General features: G+C 44.6%; 1 protein-coding gene across 1 annotated transcript in view; it reads right to left on the bottom strand.

Moving 5' to 3' along the window:
- Window positions 1-1,002: 1,002 nt before the first annotated feature.
- The window catches only part of cnn3a (calponin 3, acidic a), a 93,921-nt gene continuing 68,281 nt past the window's right edge, over window positions 1,003-26,642 (bottom strand). The window contains exons 5-7 of the mRNA XM_048539758.2: window positions 9,596-9,712; window positions 6,489-6,635; window positions 1,003-2,482 (exon numbers count right to left, since the gene is read on the bottom strand). Of these exons, the coding sequence (XP_048395715.1) occupies window positions 2,141-2,482; window positions 6,489-6,635; window positions 9,596-9,712 (606 nt within the window). The 3' untranslated portion in view covers window positions 1,003-2,140. The remainder of the gene's footprint in view (window positions 2,483-6,488; window positions 6,636-9,595; window positions 9,713-26,642) is intronic.

Raw genomic sequence — 26,642 nt, 5'->3', positions numbered from 1 at the left:
GCAGCAGAGAATTCCACAGCTTACCATTCCCTAGGTGAAGAGATCTTTTCCATCTAAATGGCCTAAACTGTATCCTTTAATCGTGGCCCCAGCTTTGGACATCCTGGTCATAAGGAACATTCTTCCTGCATTTACCGGGCTAAGTCCTATTAGAATTTTATAGCTTTCTATGACACCTCTTCAGGCTTCCAAACTCCAGCAAATATAGATCTAACCAATCCAGTGTCGTCCCATGTCAGTCTGGCCAACCCAGGCATGCATGAAAGTGTCAAGATTTCAGCCTTTATAGCATTTCCGGCTCACATCATATTTAAACTAGTCAAATGGTACAATTGATTGAAATACAGGTACAGCACCTCAAATAAGACTACCTCGGGACAGGAGAGGTGTTAAAATGTTGACACCTGACAGTTTTCAGTGGCAATAATCCAACACACTGGTGTGTTGTGTAAATTGCTGAGTAAGGGCTGTGCAATACAAACATCATTCTTAACAAGAAATCTTACTTTAACTATTGGGTACGCTGCAACTTTGTAACAGTTCCAAGTCAGATGCTCTTCTATATTATAAAAATGATACATGCATTAAAATTTCATTTAGAAATTAACAGATCTGAAACATTTCAGATTGCACGTTTTGGTCCTTAAGGGTTTGAACAACATGTAGAACAGAAGCAAAAAAACTAATTTTCATACATTTTGAGACTCATTTCAAGAATCAAAACCAATAACTAAATTTTCATCAGCAATTGCTGCAAAAAAATCAATGTTGATTACATATAATGGAAGGTTAGTTAACTTTTCTTTATAATAAAGAGTACATTGTGCGGCTCAGTTACACACAAAATAAATTGCAATTCATACTGACGTAGGTTATTCACTTAGGAATTAATCAAATCTAGAATGAACAACTTGCACTATACAGTTCTTCAACATGGAAAAATGTTCCAGAGCCATAGCAAAAAAGCCAAAAAGGATAGACAATTATTCCTAAGCAGACAAGTTGTCTCTATAGTAATTTTTATTCACAAAAATGAACCATACACAAAGACATTTATGCCAAAGAAAATGGCAATAAATACAAAAATGAGAGAGTTCCTACATGGATAAAATATGGCACATAAGTAAAATACATTTAATCTAGAGCAAAAATGGGGAAAAAGAAGCACTGCATTTCATAAAGTCCCTTTTTAGTACAGATAGCTGTACAATCATCTAACTTTGCAAATTGTTTCAGTCATTTTATTTGGTTAAATGTAGTGAGAAGAATGATTTCAATTTTCAATTACATATTTTTGCCTCCACACAGACAACATCCCAATGGTACTAAACAATGCATTACATTGAGGTGAATTGTTTTAAACTTAAGATTATTACCCTACATATTGCATAACTAAATTTGTTGTCTTAACAATTCAGAATGTAAAGGTTTAAGGCAGGATTAGCTTAAGATTTGAAGCCCAGTACTTTAACTTTGATCCCATTGCAGTTTTGAACAGGCCCTTTTCTTATTTGCAGCTGTCATGTACCATTTCACTTCTAACTTCAGAAGAGTCATTATCCATGAACATGACATTCTTCCTAGTTTTTAATTTTAGGTTGTGCATTTGAAATGGCATTGGTCCCATATAAAAAACAATTATGAGAAGTTAGAACAAAATAAAAGACTAAGGAAATGACAAACAGCTAGCTGTAAATGCAGATTTAAATTGTTTCAGCTCCTAATATTTGAAACTACATCATAGCTGACAGCAACTTGGTGTAGCAAATAATGGACCGTGTTTCCTCCCAGAATCCAATCCAACATACTATGCAAGGTGACGGCAATTAAAGTCAACACAACAGTTTTTAATTGTAGGAAGGTGCCAGGTATGATTTCTAAATGCTGATCTTATTTTTTTTCTTTTAAGTCCAAGTGACATTGAATTGTCTCCAGTAGATATAAGTGGTAATGACTGTCACCAGCAAGTGGCAATAAAAAGGACAGAAAAGCAAGACAGCAAATACTGCTTTTGTGGATTAGCTGTGCAGAGAAAAAGGCAGCAATCCAATCTTTTGGACCTTTAAATTCATGGAAGACTGTAGCAAAACCAAAGCTGTCTAGCTAGTTCACAAAGGCATATGGGTCATAATACTGCTCTTTAATAATCAACACCATGATCGGAGTATTCACCACGGTAATCTCCTTGGTACTCATCCTGATACTCTAGGGGATAATCATCAGGGTATTCACCTTGGTAATCTCCATCACTGTATTCTGAACCATTTGTTCCCTGGCTTCCATTGTGGATTATAGGCTCAGTTGGTGTGGCACAATATTTGGAGTCGTACACCTGCCGTCCAAGGCCATATACAGTCATGCCTGTTTGAGAAGCTCCTTTATTAGTGCCCATCTGCAGCGATATTGTTGAAGTGTCACATTTCTCTGTCGACACTTTTTGGTCATAGATGTGTCTTCTGGTACCTGGGGCTGTCATACCAGCCTAGAAAGAACAGGAGAGGTTGGAATTATGAATGCAAAAAGGGCATTAATACAGCTGTGAAATAAGTAGTAGCCACAATTAACAAACTGCAACACAAAACATACTCGCAGAAAAGTCTATGAAAATATGACTGCCAAAACCAGAAATACAACATCTGGCTTTTCCCAAATTCCTAGACTGAAATTCAAAGGCATTCCAACACCACTCACTGCTTCTCATAAATGGTTCGATAAAACAGTGTGCAAAGATTACTTAATAAACTTGCGCACACAATTATTTAGAAGGTTAATTTTTGGGTTAGAGCTCTCAAAAGATGAGTACACACATTCGGCTTTGAATTTAGCATCAGCATGATGCCAGATCATGTCATTGGAATCCATCACAAAGTTTATGAACTTCAAAGGATTCAAATTTCTTGCTGACCAAGGAGCTACACTAATTCTTGGGATGGAACAGTAGGAGAAATCCAAATTGGAATCAAACATCTTATTAAGAGTGCATTTTCCAATGCTAGCAGCACTTCTCTTTTGCGGACAAAGTAGCTGAGGTGGGAGCATGAAATTTAGACTACAGAAATAGACCCAGTTAAGTTCCATGATTATAAGCAGCACGATCAACCACCTGGGAATTGAACAAACCATAAAAGGCTTAGAAACCAAATACTTTCAGGTAATGCCAAGACCCTTCAGCACCCGTATGCAGTAAATATTCCAACTCAGCTCAATATAGTAAAAACTATGCTTATTTGCAAATATGTAAAGAAAATTATCTTAATGTCCAATTCACAGCATTACCTGAAACATTAGAATTCTAACACCACCTCAAGTGGGAGGCTGCTCAGAAAAATTAAAGCTCATAGGGCAAGGGAATGAGAGAGTTGGATGCAACATTGGGGGTCAGTGATTGTAAATAATTAAGGTAACGATCAACAGATGTTTCTGTAAATGGAAAGCAGTTTCCAGTGATATTCCGCAGGGGTCAGTATTGTGTCCTTTGCACTTTTGCTTATTAATTTATCATTTTGACAAAGATTATAAACATGATTTGGAAATTTGCACATGACAAAAGTCAGTCATGTGATTGATAAGTGGATGGCTGTTGACTGCTGGATGATATCAATAGCTTGGCTAAATGGGTAGAGAAGTGACAATGGAATTTATTCTGGAGAAGTATAAAGGTCCTGCATTTGGGAAAGCAAATGAAGCTTGGAAACACATCATAAATGGTATGGTATTGAGAGTAGTACTGGTAGGTGCAGTGCACCCTCCCAGGTCCCTGAAGGTGGCAGATAGGTGATAAAGGTGCCTTATGGGGTGTTTCCTTCACTGAGTGAGGTATTGAATACAAAAGCAGGGATACAATGCTGGGATAACAAAGTGTGGAGCTGGATGAACACAGCAGGCCAAGCAAAATCTTAGCAGCGCAAAAGCTGATGCTTCAGGCCGAGACCCTTCATCAGAAAGGGAACTATATGAGACAATGGTGAGGCCACAACTGGAGTTGACTGCAGTTCTGGTCATCAGATACAGGAAGTACATAACTGCTTACAGCGTAGAACAGAGGAGGAAATGAGTGCTGCCAGGGCTTGAAAACCAAACTATGAAGAAACATTGGACCAGCTAGGAGATAGTCGAAAGAAGGGTCCAGACCCAAAACGTCAACCTTACTGCTCCTCTGATGCTGCCTGGCCTGCTGTGTGTTCATCCAGCTCTACACCTTGTTATCTTGGGAAAACTACCCTAGCCTAAGAACAGAGGAGGCTAAGGAGTGACTTAAGTGAGTTTTACAAAATAGTGAGGGGCTTGGATACAGCGGACACAAAAGCCACATTTCCTCTACTGGAAAGGAGAGGTCAATTACCAGCAGGCACTGGTTTAAGGAAACTGGTAGAAAGGTTAGAAAGAACAAGGAAAAATCTTGTACCAAGGTGGTGTTGGGTTGCTGGAATTCGCTGCTTAAGTTTGATGGTTGATGTGAAAAAGCACAACTCACTTAACAAAAGCCTGGATCCATACCTGAAGCATTGTGACCTTAAGTGGGATGAGAATGAGCAAATTATTTATTAATCTGACAGATGTATAGACCGAACAATCTCTCTCTGTACAATAATTTTTCTATGGTTCTACACGATAACTATTGTAATGCATGATTGCATTTCAATCTATTTCAGTTAAGCTGACAAAGGAACATTGAAAATTTTAGTCCCATGTGTTTTGCAGCCTCATAAATCATAATAACCCTGATCATATTATAGATTGACTGGGATTTTTTGGCGTCTGTTAGGTGGGGACCATGCATGCATCATTTTAAACATGATTATATTTAAAAAATGAGACCAACTTCTCCTACACAGTCAAGCTGCATAATGGAATATAAATGTTTGTAAGTCTCAAAAATAACTCAAATACTAGTTAACACTTAATTCGCTCTTCATTTCCTGCCTGACAACAAGTTCCAATTGCACTGAATACTTTCACCACTCAACATTTAAGCAGTAATCAGCAGAGTGTACAAGGAGTCATCGTGTGCACAGCCCGCCTGACCATGGGGGATAACGAAGTTACTAACCATTCGTAAAGTCCACATATGCTGCATTCCAGTGACCTCAACAGTTTAAAATTAGACTGAATTCAAGAGTCAGCAAGCAGAGCAGAATATGTAACGTTAGCAATTTCCTATTTGCTTGAATATCAAGTGCAGAAGTCTCTGGAGCCATCAGAATCAAGAGCTGACCCCACAGCCACCCCCACTTCCCCCCACCCCACCCCACCTTTATCTGCTTTCCGGAAGGATCACACTCTCCATGACTCCCTTGTCTGCTCCTCACTCCCGAGGCCCACCACACCCGGCACTTACCCCCTGCAAATGCAGGAAGTGCTACACCTGTCCCTACACCTCCCACCTCACCCCCATCCCAGGCCCCAAGAACATCAGGCAGATGTTCACCTGCACATCTGCTAATGTGGTATACCATATCCGCTGTTCCCGACGTGGCCTCCTCTACATCAGGGAAACTAAGCGGAAGCTTTGTGGAACACCTATGCTCGGTTCGCAACAAATGATTGTACCTCCTATTGGTGAACCATTTCAACTTCCCCTCCCACTCCTGGGATGACATGTCCATCATAGGTCTCCTGCAGTGCCACAACAATGCCACCCGAAGGTTGCAGGAACAGTACCTCATATTTCACTTGGGAACCATACAGCCCAATGATATCAACGTGGACTTCACAAGCTTCAAAATCTCCTCTCCGCCAACCACATCCAAAACCAGTCCAGCTTGTTCCCTGCCTCTCTAACCTGTCTTTCCTCCCACCTCAAGTCCCACCCCCACCCCCTACCTACAAGCCTCATCTCTCCTCCTTGACTTGTCCATCCGCCCTGGACTGACCTATTCCCCCCACTAACTCCCCACCAACACTCACCTTTACTGGCTCCATCCCCGCCACTCTGATCTGTCTGTCTCCTCTCCACCCATCTTCTCCTCTCTCCCTATTTATTTCAGAACCCTCTTCTCCCCATTTCTGAAGAAGGGTCTAGACCCGAAAGGTCAGCTTCCCTGCTCCTCTGATGCTGCTTGTCTTGCCATGTTCATCCAGCTCGACACCTTATTAACTCAGGAGCAACAACTCAGCAGCTTTTCATACTTCCTGCAACATTTGCAAACATTCAGTTCTGATGAAGGGTCACTGAACCCAAAATGTTGCCAGACCTGTTCAGTTTCTCCAAGATGCTTTGATTCACAAATCCAGGTTTGCCAAGGAAGATTCCTACTAAACAGCATCACCCTCTATCAGATCTTATTGTGAAATGTGGGAGAGATGATGTTGGGATAAAAAGACATCTTGGTGTGAAAGTATTAATTTGTTGGTTAAGTGCAGTAACTGAGCAGATATACAGAAAGATTGTCACAAAGAAGGATGCATGCAGCATATTATTCAAAACGAGGTTGCTGTCAATGTTGAATGCAGCAAATGATAAAACATAAACACGGCAGGTTACTTACCTGACTGGCACCTTTGTTTGTTCCCATCTGGAGGCTTATGGTTGTTTGATCATAAGGTTTCTCAGTATGAGTCTTCGGATCATAAAGGTGTCTTCTAGTCCCATAGGCTGTCATACCCGCTTGGCTAGCACACTTGTTGGTTCCCATCTGGAAGCAAGTAAGTTTGCTTAATGTTACAAACTGAAGACATGTGCCTTAATAGAAGAGTGTCATCAACATCTCAGTTGAACTCAGACAACATTAATCTTTCTAACAGGATTCTAAAGGACCATGTCTGGAATTTTGTTCAGCCTGACCCGCTGGTCAGAGAATCAGTCAGGAACTCAATTTCCTTGGTGCAGAGCAACAGGAGAGCGTGAAAGCAGCCTGTCAGAATTGGTGGTCACCAATGGGTATCCATACGATAAGGTCCATGGTTGCAGTTGACTTGCCAGCCAGAAGTTGCTGTCCAGAGGCCACAAGCTTATCATTGTCACCAGCAAGAATGGTGGCAGTGGGTGGCAATGCATCTGCCAGGTGACCAGTCATCTCCTTAGATCCTCCAGTCAAATAGCGGTGGGGTTGGGGCAGCAGGATGGGAATAATCAACAATCATGCAAATCAAAACTAAGGAAGCAGATCCGACATCAGTGCTTCCCAAACTTTTTTCCACAGTACCCATATTGAGGCTTTAAAGAGTAGGGTATATTTCATTTGGTGGTAGAGGTTGAGAAACGGTGGATGACAGTAGAAGAGTGATTTTACAGCCTACTTTTCTACTGGCCTTTTTGCATCAGAAATAACACCTCAACATTTGGTCAGTTAGGCTGAGCCCATTACTGTAAACATGCAAGGATTTTGTAGCTATTAACACTTGAGCAAAGCTATGCAGACAGAATAGCTAGTTTTGAGACAAAGAGGTGTAGAGCTGGATGAACACAGCAGGCCAAACAGCAGAGGAGCTGGAAGACTGACATTTCAGGCTAGACCCTTCTTCAGAAATGGGGGAGGGGAAGGGGGTCCTGAAATAAATAAGGAGAGAGGGAGAGGCGGATAGAAGATGGATAGAGAAGATGGGTGGAGAGCAGACAGACAGGTCAAATAGGTGGGGATGAAGCCAGTAAAAGGTGAGTGTAGGTGGGAGGTAGGGAGGAGATAGGTCAGTCCAGGGAGGACAGACAGGTCCAGGAGGCAGGATGAAGTTAGTAGGTAGGAGATGGGGGTGGGGCTTGTAGGTAGGAGGAGGGGATAGGTGGGAGGAAGGGCAGGTTAGGGAGACAGGGACGAGCTGGGCTGGTTTTGGGATGCGGTACGGGGAGGCGAGATTTTAAAGCTTGTGAAGTCCACATTGAGACCACTGGGCTGTACGGTTTCCAAGTGAAATATGAGGTGCTGTTCCTGCAACCTTTGGGTGGCATCGTTGTGGCACTGCAGGAGACCTACGATGGATATGTTGTCTGAGGAGTGGGAGGGGGAGCTGAAATGGTTCATGACTAGGCGGTGCAATCGTTTGTTGCGAACCGAGCGTAGGTGTTCCACAAAGCGGTCCCCAAGACTCTGCTTGGTTTCCCCAATGTAGAGGAGGCCACGTCGGGAACAGCAGATGCAGTATACCACATTAGCAAGTCCAGATCCAATGGATCATCCTCTGACACTTCTGCCATCTGCAATCCAACCCCACCACCAAAGATATTTTTCCCTCCCCACCCTTGTCTGCTTTCCGGAGGGACCACTCTCTCCGGGACTCCCTTGTCCGCTCCACACTCCCCTCCAGCCCCACCACACGCGGCACTTTTCCCTGCAACCACAGGAGGTGCTACACCTGCCCCTACATCTCCCCCCTTACTCCCATCCCAGGCCCCAAGAACATCAAGCAGATGTTCACCTGCACATCTGCTAATGTGATATACCATATCCACTGTTCCCGATGTGGCCTCCTCTACATCGGGGAAATTAAGCAGAGGCTTGGGGATTGCTTAGCAGAACACCTATGCTTGGTTCGCACTGAACAACTGCGCCTCCCAGTCGCGAACCATTTCAACTCCCCCTCCCATTCCTCCGACGACATGTCTATCCTGGGCCTCCGACAGTGATGCCACCTGAAGGTTGCAGGAGCAGCAACTCATATTTCACTTGGAAACTCTGCAGCCCAATGGTATCAATGTGGACTTCACAAGTTTCAAAGCCTCCCTTCCCATCCCCGCATCCCAAAACCAGCCCAGCTCATCCCCACCTCCCAGACCTGTCCTTCCTCCCACCTATCCCATGCTCCCACCTCAAGCCCCACCCCCAACTCCTACCTACCAACCTCATCTTGCCCATTTGACCTGTCTGTCCTCCCTGGGCTGACCTATCTCCTCCCTACCTCCTCACCTACACTCACCTCTACTGGCTTCATCCCCAACTTTGACCTGTCTGACTCCTCTCCACCTATCTTCTCCTCTCTCCATCTTCTGTCCGCCTCCCCCTCTGTCCCTATTTATTTCAGAAACCCCTTCCCCTCCCCCATTTCTGATGAAGGGTCTAGGCCCGAAACGTCAGCCTACCTCCTCCGATGCTGCTTGGCCTGCTGTGTTCACCCAGCTCTATGCATTATTATCTCAGATTCTCCAGCATCCGCAGTTCCTGCTATCTCTGAAATAGGTAGCTTTGAGCTCACCAGGGGTCAAAATATTTTATAATGACCAAAGACCCTTCCAGATTTTCTAGAGGGCATTTTCATTCTCACTAGCTCCTTTATTAGGTGATACAGTCACTTCTTTTAATTGCTAACTTAAGAGTATTTGAACTCACTCTGAAGCAGAATTAGGAGAATTTAACTATTTTCAGAAAACATTACAACTCAATTAAACAAAACCAAAACATGCAGGGAAACATTACTGTATTTAAATTGGCACATGATAACAGAGTAAGTTAGTGTCAATTTTTTAATAATCAAAATGCCATTTCCATAAATTTGTTAACTATGGACTGGGGAGGTTACAGCTATTTAATTGCATGTTTATTTCTAACAATCACTGTACTCCCAGCCCCCCCACCCCTCCATTTTGCTCGATCTCACTTTTGCACAGACCTCAATCCCATTGAAAGACAAAACTACCTCACAAATGCAAATAATCAATGGCTACCTGAAGTCCAATTACACTTTGTCCAGCCTTCAGTTTTTCCTCCTTGAAGTGCCTTTCCTGTTTATCTGCATATTTAACACCAATGTCCATTCTTGTGTGAAAGCCTTTCGTTTTTGCCTGCTCAAAAGAAATCAAGTATGATGGCATTAAATGCTGGCCTGATGGTAACTAACAATTCAAACAATGCTTCCTTTTGAGCAATATTTGAAAGCAACTTACCAACAACAACAGCAAATTTACACATAGAAATGAAGGCGAAACCAAAGGAGGAACAGAGTCAAACAAAATACAATTCTGCAAAATAGTTGCCTATGGAGCGGCTTCAGAATCTACAGGTGAACTCCAATAATAAATCAGAAATATACTTGTATATGAATCAAACTTATTTAAATTCAATCAAAAGGGCACTTGTATTTCTCCCAATGCTCTCTACTACCATACCACATGCTGTCTTTAAGTTTAACTGCTAAAGGGAGAAATATTCTTTTTGCCAATCTGCTTAGTCAAAAACCGAGTCACAACTTCCTTAGTGAAACTTTGAAGGTAGAAATTTCGAACTTGAAAATAAAACAGATTTACTTTAAATGTTTGTAGTTAGTTGATGTTTAATTGCCTGCCTCATTTTATGTAAATATTAGAGCAAACTGTTTTCTTAGTCACCCAATTCCTCCTGATGATTATGAGCCAGCTGAAACTATTAATGGACAAGTCAGATCCCAGAATGACATCTGGCCTGACAGGTCATATCTATTTGCTTGTCATTTAATATGGCAGTATTTCACTGAAACGTGAACATGACTGCAAATTTGTTTTCAGCAGTAAAACAGAAAGTTAAAGCCCAAGAAGAATAAAATTAAGATCAAGTACACCAAGCTAAATAAGTTTTAAAATTTTCTAAATATGGCAGGACAAAATCCTATCTATACCACGGTATCATCATTGGACAATTGCTCAAAATCCACAGAATTTTTTCCTCCCTGTTCAATCTGCAGGTTTGACTTAATTGCTTCTTTTCAGTTCCTGACCTGTTGGCTGCAAAGTCCTAACCAAACACGCCTGGTCTGAATGCTTCACAAACAGTCTTACACAGAGGCAATAAAATGTGAGGCTGGATGAACACAGCAGGCCAAGCAGCATCTCAGGAGCACAAAAGCTGACGTTTCGGGCCTAGACCCTTCATCAGAGAGGGGGATGGGGGGAGGGAACTGGAATAAATAGGGAGAGAGGGGGAGGCGGACCGAAGATGGAGAGCAAAGAAGATAGGTGGAGAGGGTGTAGGTGGGGAGGTAGGGAGGGGATAGGTCAGTCCAGGGAAGACGGACAGGTCAAGGAGGTGGGATGAGGTTAGTAGGTAGCTGGGGGTGCGGCTGGGGGTGGGAGGAAGGGATGGGTGAGAGGAAGAACCGGTTAGGGAGGCAGAGACAGGTTGGACTGGTTTTGGGATGCAGTGGGTGGGGGGGAAGAGCTGGGCTGGTTGTGTGGTGCAGTGGGGGGAGGGGATGAACTGGGCTGGTTTAGGGATGCAGTGGGGGAAGGGGAGATTTTGAAACTGGTGAAGTCCACATTGATACCATATGGCTGCAGGGTTCCCAGGCGGAATATGAGTTGCTGTTCCTGCAACCTTCGGGTGGCATCATTGTGGCAGTGCAGGAGGCCCATGATGGACATGTCATCAAGAGAATGGGAGGGGGAGTGGAAATGGTTTGCGACTGGGAGGTGCAGTTGTTTGTTGCGAACTGAGCGGAGGTGTTCTGCAAAGCGGTCCCCAAGCCTCCGCTTGGTTTCCCCAATGTAGAGAAAGCCGCACCGGGTACAGTGGATGCAGTATACCACATTGGCAGATGTGCAGGTGAACCTCTGCTTAATGTGGAATGTCATCTTGGGGCCTGGGATGGGGGTGAGGGAGGAGGTGTGGGGACAAGTGTAGCATTTCCTGCGGTTGCAGGGGAAGGTGCCGGGTGTGGTGGGGTTGGAGGGCAGTGTACACCCGGCACCTTCCCCTGCAACCGCAGGAAATGCTACACTTGTCCCCACACCTCCTCCCTCACCCCCATCCCAGGCCCCAAGATGACATTCCACATTAAGCAGAGGTTCACCTGCACATCTGCCAATGTGGTATACTGCATCCACTGTACCCGGTGCGGCTTTCTCTACATTGGGGAAACCAAGCGGAGGCTTGGGGACCGCTTTGCAGAACACCTCCGCTCAGTTCGCAACAAACAACTGCACCTCCCAGTCGCAAACCATTTCCACTCCCCCTCCCATTCTCTTGATGACATGTCCATCATGGGCCTCCTGCACTGCCACAATGATGCCACCCGAAGGTTGCAGGAACAGCAACTCATATTCCGCCTGGGAACCCTGCAGCCATATGGTATCAATGTGGACTTCACCAGTTTCAAAATCTCCCCTTCCCCCACTGCATCCCTAAACCAGCCCAGTTCATCCCCTCCCCCCACTGCACCACACAACCAGCCCAGCTCTTCCCCCCCACCCACTGCATCCCAAAACCAGTCCAACCTGTCTCTGCCTCCCTAACCGGTTCTTCCTCTCACCCATCCCTTCCTCCCACCCCCAGCCGCACCCCCAGCTACCTACTAACCTCATCCCACCTCCTTGACCTGTCCGTCTTCCCTGGACTGACCTATCCCCTCCCTACCTCCCCACCTACACCCTCTCCACCTATCTTCTTTGCTCTCCATCTTCGGTCCGCCTCCCCCTCTCTCCCTATTTATTCCAGTTCCCTCCCCCCATCCCCCTCTCTGATGAAGGGTCTAGGCCCGAAACGTCAGCTTTTGTGCTCCTGAGATGCTGCTTGGCCTGCTGTGTTCATCCAGCCTCACATTTTATTATCTTGGAATCTCCAGCATCTGCAGTTCCCATTATCTCTCTCTCTTACACAGAGGCAACTTATTCCCTTAACTGTTATGAACAATCACATCTTTTAGCAAAGTCTATACTTATATCTGACTTCATCAGGTCTCCTTCCAACTAAATTTTGAAAATGCTGGTCAACGTAAGTTCTGTTGAAACTAATAGATCAAATGCATCCAGTCTCGTCAGAAACCTCAGGGGCGCTCGCTGCTCTCTCTGACACATACAGGCTTTGGAGTAATCGCTCAGAAAAACTGACTCCATTAATTTTTAAAGCCCATTACAAAACCAGATAAACAGCCTAATTTAAAACAAACACCAAAGCATTATATAAGAATCAAACAGCTTTCATCACACCTCCTCAAAAGAAGGAGGAGGAGAAGTTATATTTTAAGACAAACTTTTGTTTTCCAGCATGGGTTCAATTCACAAACTGAAGTTACCATGAAGGATTTTCCTTTTCAATCCTGACCCTCGCCTGAGCATGACCACCCTTAGGTCAAACCATCACCAGCTGTCTCTCTCTAATAGAGGGTAACCTACAGTCTGAAGGGATAATGGCAATTTACATCAAATGAATTTTATAGTAACCATCTTTGTACAAATGTCCAAATGCACTTCATTTTCTTCATACTTGCTCTTGATAAAAAGTATCCACTGTAACACTCTTTTTCAGGCACAAATGATTTTTAAATTGCACAGTTGAAGGGTTAAGGTTCTTTGAAGCAACTGCAAATTTCTGCTTTCCAAAAAAAAATGCTTTGGTCCAAATGGATAAGAACCTCTACCACATTGTTGGGAATGCATAATTCACTAAGATATAAAAATCAATACAAGACTATGTATCCCTCACAGCCAAATATTTCTGTTATGAAGTCAGTTTCTACGAAAAACTGACAATGACATGTCATCATCTTGTAACAAAATTACACCTGCACCATCACTGACATCAACAGTCAATTTGAATATACATTTAGATATTCCAGCTCTGCCAAAACCAAATGGTCAGCATAGCGTTCAAGTTGCAAAAAAAAAACGGGCATTCAAACAAACATTCTATCCTTAAATTCAAAGGAGCCATGGCAATTAAGAAGTTCAGAACAAACATTCAATAATATTCATTATTGCTAATATTTCATAACATTTCAGATTTTGTCACAGGTACAAGAAAATCCAAAATAGCCCTGACTTAATTCTTTTGGTGCTGCTTGGCCTTGTAATAACAGTCTGGCCCAAGTCGTTTTTGCTCTTACAAATTCATTCTTCACCAGATTCATAATCAAACTTGATTATTTGTAGCCGATCAAACAGTTCAGTGAAGTACAGCAAATATGTTTTTCCCCAACTGGCTATATTCAGGCAGTGTAAATCACGCAGGTACATAAGCTCTCAATTATTTCACATGTTAATCATTAGGACATTGTTGGTACATGTTTTGCCTCAAACAGCCTGATTTTACACTCAAACCTTATTACAAAAGTTGATATTTCTTTGATAAAACGGTGTAGAGCTGGATGAGCACAGCAGGCCAAGCAGCATCAGAGGAACAGGAAAGCTGACAAAAGGTCAGGTCAGAGATAATGGGAACTGCAGATGCTGGAGAATTCCAAGATAATAAAATGTGAGGCTGGATGAACACAGCAGGCCAAGCAGCATCTCAGGAGCACAAAAGCTGACGTTTCGGGCCTAGACCCTTCATCAGAGAGGGGGATGGGGAGAGGGAACTGGAATAAATAGGGAGAGAGGGGGAGGCAGACCGAAGATGGGGAGTAAAGAAGATAGGTGGAGAGAGTGTAGGTGGGGAGGTAGGGAGGGGATAGGTCAGTCCAGGGAAGACGGACAGGTCGAGGAGGTGGGATGAGGTTAGTAGGTAGATGGGGGTGCGGCTTGGGGTGGGAGGAAGGGATGGGTGAGAGGAAGAACCGGTTAGGGAGGCAGAGACAGGTTGGACTGGTTTTGGGATGCAGTGGGTGGGGGGGGGGGGGGGGGGGGGGGAGAGCTGGGCTGGTTGTGTGGTGCAGTGGGGGGAGGGGACGAACTGGGCTGGTTTAGGGATGCGGTGGGGGAAGGGGAGATTTTGAAACTGGTGAAGTCCACATTGATACCATTAGGCTGCAGGGTTCCCAGGCGGAATATGAGTTGTTGTTCCTGCAACCTTCGGGTGGCATCATTGTGGCAGTGCAGGAGGCCCATGATTGACATGTCATCAAGAGAATGGGAGGGGGAGTGGAAATGGTTTGCGACTGGGAGGTGCAGTTGTTTGTTGCGAACTGAGCGGAGGTGTTCTGCAAAGCGGTCCCCGAGCCTCCGCTTGGTTTCCCCAATGTAGAGGTAGCTGCACCAGGTACAGTGGATACAATATACCACATTGGCAGATGTGCAGGTGAACCTCTGCTTAATGTGGAATGTCATCTTGGGGCCTGGGATGGGGGTGAGGGAGGAGGTGTGGGGACAAGTGTAGCATTTCCTGCGGTTGCAGGGGAAGGTGCCGGGTGTGGTGGGGTTGGAGGGCAGTGTGGAGCGAACAAGGGAGTCACGGAGAGAGTGGTCTCTCCGGAAAGCTGACAGGGGAGGGGATGGAAAAATGTCTTGGGTGGTGGGGTCGGATTGTAAATGGCGGAAGTGTCGGAGGATAATGCGTTGTATCCGGAGGTTGGTAGGGTGGTGTGTGAGAACGAGGGGGATCCTCTTGGGGCGGTTGTGGCGGGGGCGGGGTGTGAGGGATGTGTTGCGGGAAATACGGGAGACGCGGTCAAGGACGTTCTCGATCACTGTGGGGGGAAAGTTGCGGTTCTTAAAGAACTTGGACATCTGGGATGTGCGGGAGTGGAATGTCTTATCGTGGGAGCAGATGCGGCGGAGGCGGAGGAATTGGGAATAGGGGATGGAATTTTTGCAGGAGGGTGGGTGGGAGGAAGTGTATTCTAGGTAGCTGTGGGAGTCGGTGGGCTTGAAATGGACATCAGTTACAAGCTGGTTGCCTGAGATGGAGACTGAGAGGTCCAGGAAGGTGAGGGATGTGCTGGAGATGGCCCAGGTGAACTGAAGGTTGGGGTGGAAGGTGTTGGTGAAGTGGATGAACTGTTCGAGCTCCTCTGGGGAGCAAGAGGCGGCGCCGATACAGTCATCAATGTACCGGAGGAAGAGGTTGGTTTTGGGGCCTGTGTAGGTGCGGAAGAGGGGCTGTTCCACGTAACCTACAAAGAGGCAGGCATAGCTGGGGCCCATGTGGGTGCCCATGGCCACCCCCTTAGTCTGTAGGAAGTGGGAGGAGTCAAAAGAGAAGTTGTTGAGGGTGAGGACGAGTTCAGCTAGGCGGATGAGAGTGTCGGTGGAGGGGGACTGGTCGGGCCTGCGGGACAGGAAGAAACGGAGGGCCTTGAGGCCATCTCCATGCGGAATGCAGGTGTACAGGGACTGGACGTCCATGGTGAATATGAGGTGTTGGGGGCCAGGGAATTGGAAGTCCTGGAGGAGGTGGAGGGCGTGGGTGGTGTCACGGACGTAGGTGGGGAGTTCCTGGACCAAAGGGGAGAAAATGGAGTCCAGATAGGTGGAGATGAGTTCGGTGGGGCAGGAGCAGGCTGAGACGATGGGTCGACCAGGGCAGGCAGGTTTGTGGATTTTGGGAAGGAGGTAGAAACGGGCCGTGCGGGGTTGGGGAACAATGAGGTTGGAGGCTGTGGGTGGGAGGTCCCCTGTGGTGATGAGGTCGTGAATGGTGTTGGAGATGATGGTTTGGTGCTCGGGTGTGGGGTCATGATCGAGGAGGCGGTAGGAGGTGGTGTCGGAGAGTTGGCGTCTGGCCTCGGCGATGTAGAGGTCAGTGCGCCATACTACCACTGCGCCACCCTTGTCTGCGGGTTTGATGGTGAGGTTGGGGTTGGAGCGGAGGGAGCGGAGGGCTGCCCGTTCTGCGGGGGAGAGGTTGGAGTGGGTGAGAGGGGTGGAGAGGTTGAGGCGGTTAATGTCTTGACGGCAGTTGGAGGTGAAGAGGTCGAGGGAGGGTAGGAGGCCTGGGGGTGGTGTCCAGGAGGAGGACTTGTGTTGGAAGCGGGTGAAGGGGTCAGTGAAAGGAGGGTTGGGTTCCCGGTTGAAGAAGTAGGCATGGAGGCGAAGACGGCGGAAAAACTGCTCTATGTCCAACCGTGACTGGTATTCGTTGATGTGTGGTTGTAGGGGGACGAAGTTGAGCCCCTTGCTAAGGACTGACCGTTCGTCCTCAGTCAGTGGGAGATCTGGGGGGATGGTGAAGATGCGGCAGGGCTCAGTGTGGCTCTCTTCTCTGGGGTTGCTGGCTGTGGAGGTTGTGGGCGGAGCGATGAGGTCGTCGGCCATGGGCGGGGTTCCGCCGGCGTCGGCCGTGGGCGGGGTTCTGTCGCTCCTGCTCCTCTGATGCTGCTTGGCCTGCTGTGCTCATCCAGCTCTACATCTTGTTATCTTAGATTCTTCGGCATTGGCAGTTCCTACTCTCTTTGATGTTCTTTGGCACTTTCAGTCAATAGCACCTGCCAGCATCCTTTTCGCAGGTTGATTTTGGCTATGGGTTGGGCATGTGCAATTCTTTCAAGGCAGTCCCGAAATTATGGAATAGCTTACAATGTTGTTTTTATTAGTGATTACTTAGTAAAAATATCTTTCTGAACCCCTCTGATCCATCAGCTTTGACACCATCATAACTGATGAGATTCACTCGTGACTTAGTCAAATAATGTCATTGACCACGATAAACTTAAGCAAATCTTTTGTGACTGAGTCTGTAAAGATGCTGTTCTATAAAAATACATCATGAACAGCCAACGAAGAGCCTAATGGCCCAGTCACACAAATTGGTTTATGATTCTGCAACACTCTTTGTAAGTCAGTTCAACAGCCTTTTGGAACATAAAATATCATGCTATCTTTTAAACACTTCTGTACAATTCAAGCTGATTAAAGTTTTGGCCAAGATCTGTAGCTTGGGTTGTGGGCAAGATGCTGACTTGCTCGCCAAGCTGGCTTGTTCTCATTCAGATATTTCACTCCGCTTGGAACTTATACTGTCTGGTCCATTATGGCGATTAGTGTCATTTCCGATTTTGATCTGTATGGATTTCTATATGGGGTTCAATTCTATATGTTTGTTGTCTACATTACGCGTAGAGAACCATGCCTCTAGGAATTTCCATGCGTGTCTATGTTTAGCTTGGACTACTGTGGTTATCTTGTCCCAGTTAAACTGATGGCCTTCATTGTCTGAGTGTACCGATATCAAAGACAGTTCATTGTGCTGATCTGCCAGCTGATGTTCATGTATTCCGATTGCTAGTTTCCTTCCTGTCTGTCCAATGTAATGTTTGTAGCAGTCGTTGCATGGTATTTTGTAAACCACGTTGGCTTTGAAGGTTGTGGGAATGGGGTCTTTAAGTGTTTGTTAAGTGTTTGTCAAGTGGCTGTGGGCTAGCATGACTCCTAGTGGCCTTAGGAGTCTTGTTGTCAGCTCTGATAAGTTCTCGACATAGGGCAGTGTGGCCAGTGTGTTAAGATGCACTGTGTCCTCATGTTGTTGTCTTACATCGGTATGTGTTTCCCTAAAACCTAACTAGCCTGCTACCGGAATTTTGAGAGTCATTCAGAAGACTGGAACCACCATCTGGTGGACCACTGCGTGGTAGGACCAGGAGTTTCTCTCTGACAAGTAGATGAGGTGGTCTCCATTTCCTCATTAGTACTTGGTTTTTCAAGTAATAACACTCTCTAGCTCTGACTCAAAAAAATTCCAAGTGGTTGTCTGCTATAACTCTCAATTCAGGGATGATTTGCTACATTTCTATTTTAAAAAAAGGCTAAATACATTCGTCTCATTCTCTTTACCTGATTCTTTACAGTTAAATTCTAAACAATAGTATGCAAAAACTGAAATTTCAAATCATCTCCTTGGGTCAAATTTCCTTTTCTTCCTGTTTACACCAGTAAACAATCCAGGATTTTCTTCCTGTAACACATCTGATCTCCACTGATTGTTTAACCACCCTTGTTTGAGGCCAATATATTTGGACCTGCCTGGTCATTTTCCAAAACAAAATCAATTCCTAATACAGGAATTTATTTCACTACTCCAACTGCAGCTTCTCCAGTCATTAAGTCACATTTTAACGTAAACCTGCATAATTGGACTAGTTTCTAACCTCCGCACATACCTCCAAAATCAACATTTATTCCCTCAGTAAACCCTTTGAAAGGCAAACAGCATTATAAGCCAGCAACAGTGACTGACTGGCAGAGTGCATTATCTTAATGGGATTACCTTTTTGATTTGAAGAACAAAGTATTAACTTTCCTTTTGCAACACCATAGTCAGAACCTGCAGTGGTCAGATTCCCTTTATCAATATTAGGAAAATAACTTTCATGTCTGTCCTGAGTCATCCTGGTCAGTAAAGACACCATAATCCCACCAGATCAAGAGCTTCTCACAAGATGACTGGTGATGATCATGAGGGGCAACATATCTCAGGTGAGGGGAAAGGTTGAGATGAAGTGTCTTTCAATGGTAACCTCAGCTGATGCAGGAACTGAACCATAAGACATAGGGGCGGTATTAGACCATTCAGCACATCAAGTTTGCTCCACCATTCTCTCCTCTGACATGCCTTCTGTCCATAAACTTTGATCCCCTTAAAAAATCACAAAGTTGTCCATCTCATCTTAAGCACACACAATGACCTGGCTTCCACAGCCTTCTGTGGCAAGGGGTTCCATAGATTTCTATCTGGCTTAAGAAATTCCTTCTTATCTCAGTTCTAAGGGGTCGACCTTTCGCTCTGAGGCTATGGCCTCAGGTCCTGGTCTCTCCTGCTCGTGGGAATATCTTTTCCAAGTCCACTCAAGCCAGGCCCCTCTGTAATCTAAGTTTCAATGAGATTCCCCCTACCCTTCTAAATTTTGTCGAGTATAGACCCAGAGTCCTCAACCACTCCTCATATGGCAAAGCCCTACATCTCAAGATAATTTTTGTAAACCTCATCTGGACAGCCTCTAAAACCAGCACAATTTTCCTGAGATACAAGGTCTGAAACTGTTCACAATACTTCAAATACAGTCTGTCCAGAGTCTTATATAGCCTCAACAGTGCATCTCTGGTCTTGATTCCTAGCCCTCTTGAAATGAATGCTAACAATGCATTTGACTTCCTAGCTGCTAAATGAATCTGCATTTTGAGAATGCAGAACTAAGACACTTAAATCCCTTTGTCCTTCAGATTTCTCAAGCCTTTTCCCATTTAGGAAATAGTCAATATCTCTGTTCTTCCTACCAAAGTGCATAACCTCACCCTTTCCCACACTGTATTCTGCCACTTTTTTGCCCACTCAATACCTGTCCAAATCCTTCTGCAGCTTCACCTTCTCAATACCTGTCTCTCCACCTATGTGCCATTGGCAAACTTAACCACAATGCCCTCAGTTTCTTTGTCCAGTTCATTTATGTATAATGCGAATAGTTGTGGTCCTCAGCAACGACCCCCCAGAACTCCACTCAATCATCGCTGCATATAATCCATCTCAATCCCTACAGTTTTCTTTCTGCCAGTCATCCTCCATCCATGCTTGTGGCTAACACCAAGGCGCTTAGTCAGCAACGTCCTGTGCAGCATCTTGAAGGTCTTCTGGAAATCTAATTAGATCACATACAAAGGCTCTGCTCTGTGCAACTGGCTCATTATCCTCAAAAGAATTCTAACAGATTTGCCAGGCATGACCACCTCTCGACAAAGCCACACTGACTCAATTCTATTTTACCACATACTAAGTACTCCACAATCTCATCCTTAATCATGGACTTTAAATCTTACCAGGGTCAGGCATCTGGCCTCAGAGATAGTAAGAACTGCAGATGCTGGAGTCAAGAGATAACAGTGTGGAGCTGGAGGAACACAGCAAACTAGGTAGCAGAGGATCATGGCTTCTGAAGAAGGGTCCTGAACCAAAACTTCAACCTTCCTGCTCCTCTGATGCTGCCTGGCTTGCTGTGTTCCTCCAGTCCACACTTATCTCAGGCATTTGGCCTATAATTTCCTGTCTTCTGCCTCGATCTTTTCTTAAGTATTCACAATTTCCAGCCCTCTGGGGCCTTCCTGACTCCAGTGATTGCTGAAAAGTCACCACCAATGCCTCCACAATCTCCTCAGTTATCTGAACCCTGGAGTATAATCCATCTAGTTTTGTCCACTTTCAGCTTCTCCAGCACCTTCTCCTTAGTGACGGCCACCACATTCATCTCTGCTCCTGACTCTGAAAGTTCTGGTATGCCCCTGGTGTCTTCCACCATGAAGTCTGATGCAAAGTATCCAATTTCTCCTCCTTTACTTTGTTCCCCATTACTACTTCCCAGCTTCATTTCCAGCAGTCCAACATCCATCTTTACTCTCTTGACTTTCATACACCTAAAAATACTCTTGCAATCTTGTTTTACATTACTAGCCAGCTCACCAATCTTATTTCATTTTCTCCTGTCTCATTGCTTTTTCAGTCATTTTGTTTTAAAAGAAGTCTTCCCACTAATCGTCACCACATTGTATGCTTCTTTTGTTTTTATGTTGTTCATGATCTTCGCTGCTGGCCATGGTCGCCTCATCCTTCCCTTAGTGTGTTTCTTCTACCTTGGGATGAATTTCTACTGTGCCTCCCAAATTACCACCTGAAACTCCTGCCATTATTGTTCCACCATCTTCCCTGCTAGGCTCCTCTTCCGATCAACTCTGGCCAGCACCTCCATGTTTTTGTCACCTTGACTCAACTGTAATACCACTATGTCTGATTCAAGCTTCTGTCTCTCAAACTGTAGGGTGAATTCTATCATTTTATGGTCACTATCCACTTAAGGGTTCTTTCACCTTGAGCTCCCTAATCAGTTTGCCTTGTTACACATTACCAAATCCACAGTGGGCACTACCACAAGCTGCCCCAAAAACAAAACTCCTCACAGATGTTCTCCAATTCCATTCTTGGGATTCACTACCAACCCGATTTTCCCAGTCCACTCACATGTTGAAGTCCCTATGATTACTGTCAAAGGAGACAGAAAAGGCATGTAAGAAAGGCACCGATTTCTTTTCTTCTGCACATCCTGGCTACTGCTAGGAGACCTGTACACAACTCCCAACAGGGTCTTTTTCTCTTTTGCAGTTCCTCTGTGCCAACCAGTTTCCTAACCATCACAATACACTCCCCCAATCCCTTTGCAATCTAATCTTGCACATTAGTGTCTTATATGGAACTTTGTTAAGAAGGCATACAGTGTTTTAGCTTTTATTAATAGAGGGATCGAGTTCCGGAACCAAGAGGTTATGCTGCAGCTGTACAAAACTCTGGTGTGGCCGCACTTGGAGTATTGTGTACAGTTCTCGTCACCGCATTATAAGAAGGATGTGGAAGCTTTGGAAAGGGTGCAGAGGAGATTTACGAGGACATTGCCTGGTATGGAGGGAAGGTCTTACGAGGAAAGGCTGAGGGACTTGAGGCTGTTTTCATTAGAGAGAAGGTTGAGAGGTGACTTAATTGAGACATATAAAATAATCAGAGGGTTAGATAGGGTGGATAAGGAGAGACTTTTTCCTCGGATGGTGATGGCGAGCACAAGGGGGCATAGCTTTAAATTGAGGGGTGAAAGATATAGGACAGATGTCAGAGAGTAGTAAGGGAATAGAACGCTTTGCCTGCAACGGTAGTAGATTCGCCAACTTTAGGTACATTTAAGTCGTCATTGGATAAGCATATGGACGTACATGGAAATAGTGTAGGTTAGATTGACTTGAGATCGGTATGACAGGTCGGCGTAACGTCGAGGGTCGAAGGGCCTGTATTGTGCTGTAATGTTGTATATTCTATGTTCTTTTCAAATTGGAAGGCACTAACTAGTAAGGTGTCACAGGGATCAGTGCTGGGACCCCAGCTATTCACAAAATATATTAATGATTTGGATGAAGGAACAAAATGTAACATTTCCAAGTTTGCGGATGATACCAAATTTGGTGGGAGGGTGAACTGTGACGAGGATGCAGAGATCCTTCAGCATGATCTCAACAGGTTGGGAGTGTGAGCAAATCAATGGCAGATGCAATATAATTTGGACAAGCAGACAAGTGTGAGGTTATTCACTTCGGTAGCAAAAATAAAGTGGCTGATTACTATCTGAATGGCTATAAATTGGGAGAGGGGAGTATGCAGCTGGACCTGGCATCCTTGTGCATCAGGCCTTAAAGGAGGCAAATGGTATGTTGACCTTCATTGTGACAGACTGAGTACAGGAGCAGGGATGTGTCGTTGCAGTTGTACCACACCTGGAATATTGTGTGCAGTTTTGGTGCTCCTATTGCGAGGAAGCATGCTCTTGCTCTCGTGGTGCGTGCAGCTAAGGTTTACCAGGCGGATTCTGGGGACAGCAGGTCTGACAGAGGAGGAGAGATTGACCAGGTTGGAGCTTTTGGCAGGGGGGGGGCCACACGCACGGAGGAGGAGGGGTGGCAAAGACACTTATAAAATTCTAACAGGACTGGACAGGGTAGATGCAGGGAGGATGGTCCTTATTGCTGGTGTGTCCAGCACAAGGGGTCACAATATGAAGATTCAGGGTAGGCAATTTAGGATGGAGATGAGGAGACATTTCTTCACCCAAAGAGTGGTAAGCCTGTGGAATTCATTACTACAGGAATGCCAAAACACAATGTATTCAAGAGGTGACTAGATATAGCACTTGCAGCAAGTAGGATCAAAGGTTATTGGGAGAAAGCAGGATTAGGTTATTGAGTCAGACAATCAGCCATGATCATGAAGAATAATGGAGCAGGCTTGAAGGGTCTAATGGCTCCCTCCTGCTCCTATCTTCTATGTTTCTATCACCGTCTGCATTAAAACTTGCCCCCTCTCACCTCAAACCTATGTCCCCTGGTATTTGACATTTCCACCCTCGGAAACAGGCCCTTTAATATCCATCATATTCACATCTCTGAATTTTATCTACTTGCATCAGATTACCCCTCAGCCTCAGACACTCCAGCAAGAACGATCTAAGTTTGTCCAATCTCTCCTCACAGTGAATACAGTCCGATCCAGGTAACATCCTGACAAGCATGGTTTTGCATCCTCTCCAAAGCCTTCACATCATTCCAATATTGTGGCACCCAGAACTGCATACAATACTCCAACTGTGGCTTATCTGAAGTTCTATACAGCTGCTACATGCCTTGCCAAATTCTGTGCTCAATATCCCAACCTGTGAAGGGAAGCATGCATGACACCTCTTTTTACCACCTTATCTGGTTTGTGTTGCCACTTTCAGGGAGCTCTGGACCTGACCCTAAGATCTCCCTAAAATTCAACGCTTCTTCAGGGCCTTGACATTAACTGTATACTTTCCTCTTACATGGATCTCCCACAATGCATCACCTCATCTCTGAATTAATTTGCAGCTGCCATTTCTCTGCCTAACTTTCCAATTCCTCATGTACTGCTACATCCTTTAACAACCTTCCGCACTATCCATAACTCCACCAATTTTCACATCAAAGCCATCCTCAATAAATCTAGGCACAAATGAGAGATTCATAATTAAATCAACTGTCTCACTGAAATCAGAATCACCTTTTGAACTACAATCTCTCGTCTTGTTGTTACTTAAAATCATCTTGCTCAATTTCTCTCTCTTTGGAAGTAAGTTTTTTAAATTCTATTTCCACAGTTCCTTCCCCCGCCCCATCTTCCTCTTTCCAAAGTGGGTATTTTCAACTCTATGTTCCTTTCCATGTTTTCTCTTCCCCACTCATCTTTTCATTTCTCTTCCTCAAGGGGAGGTAATGGCCTTGTGGTATTAACACTGGACTGCTAATCCAGAGACCCAGATAACATTCTGGGGACCCAAGTTTGCATCCAATAAAATATCTGCAAGAAAGAGTCTATGGATTCATAGTCATCATCTGATGATTGCTGGAAAACCCATCTAGCTCACTAATGTCCTTTAGGGAAGGAAACTGCCATTCTTACCTGGTCTGGCCTACGTGCGATTCCAGACCCACAGCAATGTGGCTGACTCTTACCTGCCCTCTAGGGCAATTAGGGATGGGCAATAAACACTGCCTAGCCAGTGTGGCCCTCCCCGCTAACGAATAAAAATGATTCTTTAAACAAGATGTATTATTGTATCTTAGCCAATTATAGCAGTAACATGCAAATTCAGGTTTTCTAATTATAAATACTTGATAATCACTATGCATTTCCTTTTTACAAGATCTTGATTTTACTTCTACCTTCAGTTTATTTCCTCAATCTCTCATTTCAAATAATTCACTATTATATCACCTTTTCCGAAAAACAAACAACATTCAAAGATATTTTCAAAATCTGTGAAATAAACTTCATTACCAGACAGCTGTTTACGCGCAGAATCTCCACACATCCATTTCTTTAAATTCAATGAACTTAAAATCTGGTCCATACCAGGGAATGTAAGGTAATAGCCTGGACCCTAACTTTTTCTGATTTTAGATGCGAGGTGACTGATCAAACCACATGACATGACATTATGCAAGACACAATTTATTTAAACACAACAGTTAAAATACAAACAAAAGAAAACAGGAATTTAGAATAACTATTGGAAAACTTAACCGAATAATAGATACAGTACCTATTACTAATTAACTGCTTCAATATAGTAACATCCCATAAACACCCCTTGCCAAAAAGGCAAACTCAGGCAGATTTTTAAATGCAGCTCTCCAATCCTAGAGGAAAAAACATCAAGAGAAATTTCACGAAGTAGCAGCTAGGAATCACTGAAGCTTTCCAATCTTCTCTGAGACCCTAAACAGCTTCTGACTGCAAAACACACACACACACACACACACACACACACACACACACACACACACACACACACACAAAGCCCAGAAATCCTGGTCTGAGATAGCTGGCCACACCGTTTAGGTGGTTTAAAAAAAAGGCCTCAAGTTATATATTTAGTAGCTCTAATAGACTGCTCAGCAGCTCTTTCTTTTAAAAAAAGGCCAAATTAACCTTTTGAAGTGACAGCATTGTCACATCCCTGAGCGAGTGTGACTGTCCTTGACATCAAGGCCACTTCTGACCATGTGTGTCAAAGAGTCCTAACAAAACTGGAGTCAATGAAAATCAAGGGGAAAATTTTCCACTGGTTGGAGTCATTTGGCATGTAGGAAGGTTTGAGGGGTTGTGGAGGCCAGTCATCTCTGCTCCAAGGACATCTCCACAGAAGTTATTCAGAGTTGCGTCCTAGGTCAAACTATCTTCACCTACATCATCAACGATCTCTCCCCCATAAAGACAGGAAGCAGGGATGTTTGCTGATGCTTCCATAATGCTCAGGTTTATTTGCAATTCTTCAGATAGTCCATGTGCAAACGCAGCAAGATCTGGTCAATATCCAGGCTTCGACTGAAAAGTGGCAAGAACATTCACATCACTAAAGTGCCAGGTAATGACCATCTCCAATAAGAGACGATCACTGAATCCCTCATTATCAACATCCTGGAGGGGGCGATTTAAATATACAGTAGCAGCAAAACAAAGTCAGAGGGTGGGTATACTTCAGTTAATAAGTCATCTCTTGACTCCTTGTCCAACATCTACAAGGCACAAGTGAGCATGTGATGGAATACTTTCCACTTTTCTGGACAGGTGCAAGTCCTACAGGACAAAGGAGCATGCTTGATTGTTTCTGGATGTGGAGCCATTCATTCCCTGCATAACTGAAGTTTGTACCATCTAAAAGATACATTCCAGAAACTCACCAAGGCTCCTCAGTTAGTATCTTTTAAAAACTCAACTACTCTGATCTAGAAGGAAAAAGGACAGCACATTCATGGGAACACCATGGCCTGCAACCTCCCTGTCAAGCTATTCATGATCTTGACTTGGAAACATATCACCATACCTTCATGGTCATTACATCGAAGTCTTGGATTTCCTTCCCTAAAAGACTGTGGGTCGACTTACAGCACACGGACTGCAGCAATTCACCACCATTTTCTCAAAGGCAATTAGGGATTGGCCATAAAGTATGCTCACATGCCACGAGTGAGTGAATAAAACAAAAATGAAGTGCCCTTGTCAGTTGTTCATCCTAGATTCTGTTACAGCTTGTGGCTTAATATTTTCGACTCT

This window comes from Stegostoma tigrinum, chromosome 8 (assembly GCF_030684315.1).
Source record: "Stegostoma tigrinum isolate sSteTig4 chromosome 8, sSteTig4.hap1, whole genome shotgun sequence".
In the NCBI taxonomy this organism is placed as follows: domain Eukaryota; kingdom Metazoa; phylum Chordata; class Chondrichthyes; order Orectolobiformes; family Stegostomatidae; genus Stegostoma; species Stegostoma tigrinum.
The sequence above is the reverse complement of the archived record's forward strand: the minus strand, read 5'-3'. Positions and strand labels throughout refer to the sequence as shown.